General features: G+C 60.2%; 1 protein-coding gene across 1 annotated transcript in view; it reads left to right on the plus strand.

The window, feature by feature from the left end:
• Positions 1-1,013: 1,013 nt before the first annotated feature.
• Positions 1,014-4,945, plus strand: part of SOX21 (SRY-box transcription factor 21) — a 4,020-nt gene continuing 88 nt past the window's right edge. The window contains exon 1 of the mRNA XM_075918816.1: positions 1,014-4,945. This exon is cut by the window's right edge and continues 88 nt beyond it. Within this exon, the coding sequence (XP_075774931.1) occupies positions 2,548-3,381 (834 nt within the window). The 5' untranslated portion in view covers positions 1,014-2,547 and the 3' untranslated portion in view covers positions 3,382-4,945.

The following is a 4,945-nucleotide window of genomic DNA, read 5'->3' on the forward strand; positions in this document are numbered from 1 at the left end:
AAAGCAAGCGCTTCTAACAGAGCCCTCAAACACGTCGGTTCAACCATTCTGATGTGAAATGAACTGTTCACAGGGCTATTTTTACTGTGGCAACAAAAGCAAATCCCCTTCAAAGTTTCCCCAAGCGCCTTCCCCCCGTGATCACTGACATAGGACTCCTGAGAGGGGACCGTATGAATGGCCTGGGGCGTGCAGCGGGGTTCTCCCTGGCGCTCTGCAGGGATGGGGGCTGCCCCCACTGTTTATTCCTCTGAACCTAGGCTGGACCGTCGCGCTGAGTCTCCCAGCCCAGATCTGTCTGTACACACCTCAGCCGGCTGGGAACGTGTGAAAGCGCGAATGGCGTGTGTGGCACTTCCACATACCACAAAGGTAAGTCAGACCCAACCCGCCGAAGTGCAAACAAGGCGAACGAGTTCCCCCTGACTGGCAGGCCGGCTGGTGGGGGGACACAGTCAGGCAGATCAGGCGGTGGTTAGGCAGAAGTAGCGTGTCACGAAGGAAACACGCAAATGACAGACGATACGTCTTTCCTCGCCTGCCCCTGTCTCCCTCCGCTCCCACCCCCCAAATCTGGGCTAGTTGAACTTCTCAAAAACGTCCTCACTGCAACACCAGCACCGCCGCAGGGGGGATGAATTGTTGACAGAAGGGCTGGGTGGGGGAGGGCTTAGGAGGGGAGAAGTTTTTGTTTCCTTGCCGAAGAGTAAACAAGCCTTGGGCAGGAGCTATATGTGCAAACGTAGGCGGGGGCGCAGGGGGCTGACCCCCTGTTTCTTTTGACAGGAGTGATGTTGACACTGCTCTAGGTCCGAAGCGCAGTTGCAGCGTAGCGAGGACCCCAGCCCTTCCGGGGTGTGGAAGGACGTTTGGAGCATCCCCAGGGCCGAGGAAAGCGAGAGACGCACGTTGGGGACTTAAAACGGCCCCGCTGACAACAACCGGCCCCAGCTCTCCCAGAGCGCAACTCCGCGAAACCTCCGCGTCTTTCTGGGACGCGTCCTCGGTGGCGCAGGGAGGCGGCAGCGCTGGGATCAGGAGCCGAGGCGCCCGCTGTCCAACTCAACAAGTGCGTGTGGCGGGGGCGGCAGGACCGGGGCCCTGCCCACGCTGCTGCACTAGACTCCCTGCCCGGGCAGCAGGAGGGAGCGGGCTTGCGGCGCCGGACGGGAGTGGCGTTTCCAGCCCAACTTCGCTGGCGAGCGCTGCGCAGACTCCGCTTCCGCCCGCCAGGGCAGGCGCTGGTGTCTCCACCCCCCTTAACCTGCCGGAAAGTGAAAGGGAGGGGCGTGCGGTCTAATCAATGGCTGGGGGTGGGAGCCGGCGCTCCCGCGATCCCTCCCTCTCACTAGCCCCGGGCCCCACGTTCCCCTGCACACAGATCCACACACGCACGCTGCCCATGCCACACGCCGCCAGCCCCCGTGCGCACCCGGAGAGCGCCTTACCTGCCTGCCCGCTGCACAGGGGCAAAAAGAGGGAGCGACTGAGACTGCGGCAAGCCACACAAGGGACTATATAACCGGCGGGGCTTCTGCTTGCCTGCGATCGCCAGGCAGTTTGATTAGCGACCCCCTCGTCTCCTTCCCCCGCTCTCCCCCCCTCCTGAGCCACGCTGAGGCGAGGCAAGCCCGGAGAGCCCCGCCGGCAGGAGAACGGAGGAGGAGCCAGGCAGGGGGCTAGAGAGCCGGAGTGGAGCCGCCCGGGAGCCCGCATGAAACTTGGCGAAGTTAGTTGGAAGCTCTGGGAGCCGCCTCCGAGCGAGAAGTTGGAGCCTGATCCCGGGACGCGGCGCTGAGCTCAGACCAGAGCTGGGGACAACTTCTCTCCCCCGCCACCCCCACCACCACTCCCGCCCCGGCGAAGGAGAGGGAGCGAGGATGTCCGAGGAGAGCGCGGCTCGCAGCGGCTCGCCGGCTGTACACATCTGGCTGTGAGAGGCAAGGACCCGGCGAACCGCCCGCCTCCAGCCCGAGCGGAGCCAGGGAGGGACGCGGACAGCTCCCGCCGCCCCACGCTGCCAGCCCGCGGGCTGTATGCGGGCTCGCCATGGCTAGGACACTCTGATCGTCCCTCGGCTCGCCTGGCCCGAACGGGACCCGCCGCCTCTGCTCGGCACCCCCCGGCCGCTGTCAAATGAAAAGTCACCGGGAGGACTGGAGAGAGCTGAAGAGCGAGGGGAGGAGGGATGTTCGCGCTCTCACCGGGCTCCCTTTGAACCCCGGCCGCGGCAGCCTCCCAGCCCAGAGCTGACAGCTTTTGGCTGAGAAAAGAAGGAAACTTAGGAGAAAAACGGAGGCCGGCTGCCCCAGGCCGGGCCAGTCTGCTGGGCGAGCGGGGCGCGCCTGAAGTCTGGGCCAGCGCCTCTGGGCCCTGTGGACTTTTGCTCCCCGGAGCGGGCCGAGGTTGGTGCCGCAGCTGCCGGACGGGCTCCGCGGCGGGGCGAAGATTGCTTGGGTGCGGGCGGCGAGCGGCCGCGGGCAGGCCGGGCCGGAGGGGACCGGCGGAGGCGGCCGGCAGCGCGGGGTGGGCGTGCCGGGGGCCAGCATGTCCAAGCCGGTGGACCACGTCAAGCGGCCCATGAACGCCTTCATGGTGTGGTCGCGGGCGCAGCGGCGGAAGATGGCCCAGGAGAACCCCAAAATGCACAACTCGGAGATCAGCAAGCGCCTGGGCGCGGAGTGGAAGCTGCTGAGCGAGGCGGAGAAGCGACCCTTCATCGACGAGGCCAAGCGGCTGCGGGCCATGCACATGAAGGAGCACCCCGACTACAAGTACCGGCCGCGCCGCAAGCCCAAGACGCTGCTCAAGAAGGACAAGTTCGCCTTCCCGGTGCCCTACGGCCTGGCGGACGCGGAGCACCCGCACGGGCTGAAGGCGGCCGGGCTGCACGGCGGGGCGGGCGGGGGCCTGATGCCCGACTCCCTGCTGGCCAACCCGGAGAAAGCGGCCGCCGCCGCCGCCGCCGCGGCCGCCCGCGTCTTTTTCCCCCAGTCGGCGGCCGCCGCGGCCGCCGCAGCAGCCGCCGCGGCCGCCAGCAGCCCCTACTCGCTGCTGGACCTGGGCTCCAAGATGGCAGAGCTCTCGTCCTCCTCCGGCTCCGGCTCCGCGCTGCCCTACGCCTCCTCGCTGGCCTACCCCGGCGCCGCCGGAGCCGGTGCCTTCCACGGGGCGGCCGCCGCCGCCGCAGCTGCCGCGGCCGCCGCCGGGGGGCACACTCACTCGCACCCGTCCCCGGGCAACCCGGGCTACATGATCCCCTGCAACTGCAGCGCCTGGCCCAGCCCGGGCCTCCAGCCGCCCCTCGCCTACATCCTGCTGCCCGGCATGGGCAAGCCCCAGCTGGACCCCTACCCGGCGGCCTACGCGGCGGCGCTATGACCTCCCCGCCGGGCGGACAGAATCGGGCGGCGGGCGCAGCCGCTGCAGCCGGGAGCACCAGTGGGGAGGGAGGAGCAGCAGCCGCTGCGGACTTGCCCACCCAGCAGGTGCAAGGGCGACGGGAGCCAGTCCGCCCTGCGCTCCCCCCAGCAAATGTCTGGCTGCTCCAGCAGCACGTGGGGCCTGGTGGACCCTCCTCGGACCTGTTGCGTGTTGCCCACAGACACCATGGAGAAGAAACTCCGTCCCTAGCTAGAGGGGGCTCCCCCAGTGCCCTCTCTTTATTTTACAATTGGTGTGTGTTGCATGCAACCTTTGCAGATCCCTCAGCTGATGGGGCTTGTTCTTCACGGGCGCGGGAAGCTCCTTTCTCTCGACGATTTCTCCCTCAGAGCATCTTTCCTCGCCTGCCCTGTCTCCCTCCGCTCCCACCCCCCAAATCTGGGCTAGTTGAACTTCTCAAAAACGTCCTCACTGCAACACCAGCACCGCCAAAGGGTTGACAGAAGGGAGGGACAAATCTGGCCTTTGGATCTGGAATGTTTCCTCGGCTTATGTCAAGCCCTATGCTAATGGAAGCAGGAAACGCCAAAAGAAAGACTGTAAAGTGAAATACTGTCCCTATGATTCCCCAATTCCTTCCCCAACATATCCCCGACTTCCTTAAGTCCTCTTCTAGGGACGCTCATACAAATTTCATTCTTAATTTACAGGACAGGAAAAGTCTGTTAGTTCCTCCAGACCAGTAGGTCTCACCTTAAGACTGTAAATTTGTACATTTCTGTGGAAACGTTAAGTCTTTCATTGACAATATGTTGCTTTCTTTGGCCACATTTGAGTCAGTTTTAGACTCAAAAAAAAAGGGGGGAGGGGAGAAAAGAACGCCTTTCAGAGTAAATACAAATATTGCGTTACCATTTAGGGATCGCAATTTTATCTAAGGTTAAATCAGACTTTTTGTCTGAGTGATAATTATATATTTATTATTTAGCTTAACTGAAACAGAGGTGGTTTTGACAGCAGAAGAATATTCTCATTTTCCAAGAACAGTTCCCCCATCAAATATGAAGTGTTTCAATGTGTTTTGGAGTCCCCATCCTACCTGCTTAGGTTATTTTTGGAGCAACTGCAATTCAATTGCAAATAATGAATATAAAACAGAAAAAAATTAGAGAAAAACCTTCCTCAATTAGAGTTTTTTTCTTGTTGTTTGTTTTTGTTTTTTACTTTTGTAATGTGTATATTTTGACTAATGTTTGTGAATGAAGCTGGCTAACATGTATTTAGTTTCGTTTTGGCTCTATGTAATATAAAGCAAAAAGTTTAAGTATCGGTTTTAACATTTACATGTAAATGGGTTTTTTGTGTGATTTTCTAATTTAAAATTAGACGTCTAAACTATATCTGTAAATTAGAATCCGACTACCACTCTGTTCATTTTTGAACAAAGAGTTTAAATAAAGCCTGAAGCAGGGAAAAGAGAAATCCTCTATTTCTTGTTGAGTTACTAACAAGATTTTTATCTGAATTGCCATTCCGTTCCTGGTCCAGGTGAAGTGTAAGG

The sequence above is a fragment of the Pelodiscus sinensis genome, chromosome 1, assembly GCF_049634645.1.
Source record: "Pelodiscus sinensis isolate JC-2024 chromosome 1, ASM4963464v1, whole genome shotgun sequence".
Classification (NCBI taxonomy): domain Eukaryota; kingdom Metazoa; phylum Chordata; order Testudines; family Trionychidae; genus Pelodiscus; species Pelodiscus sinensis.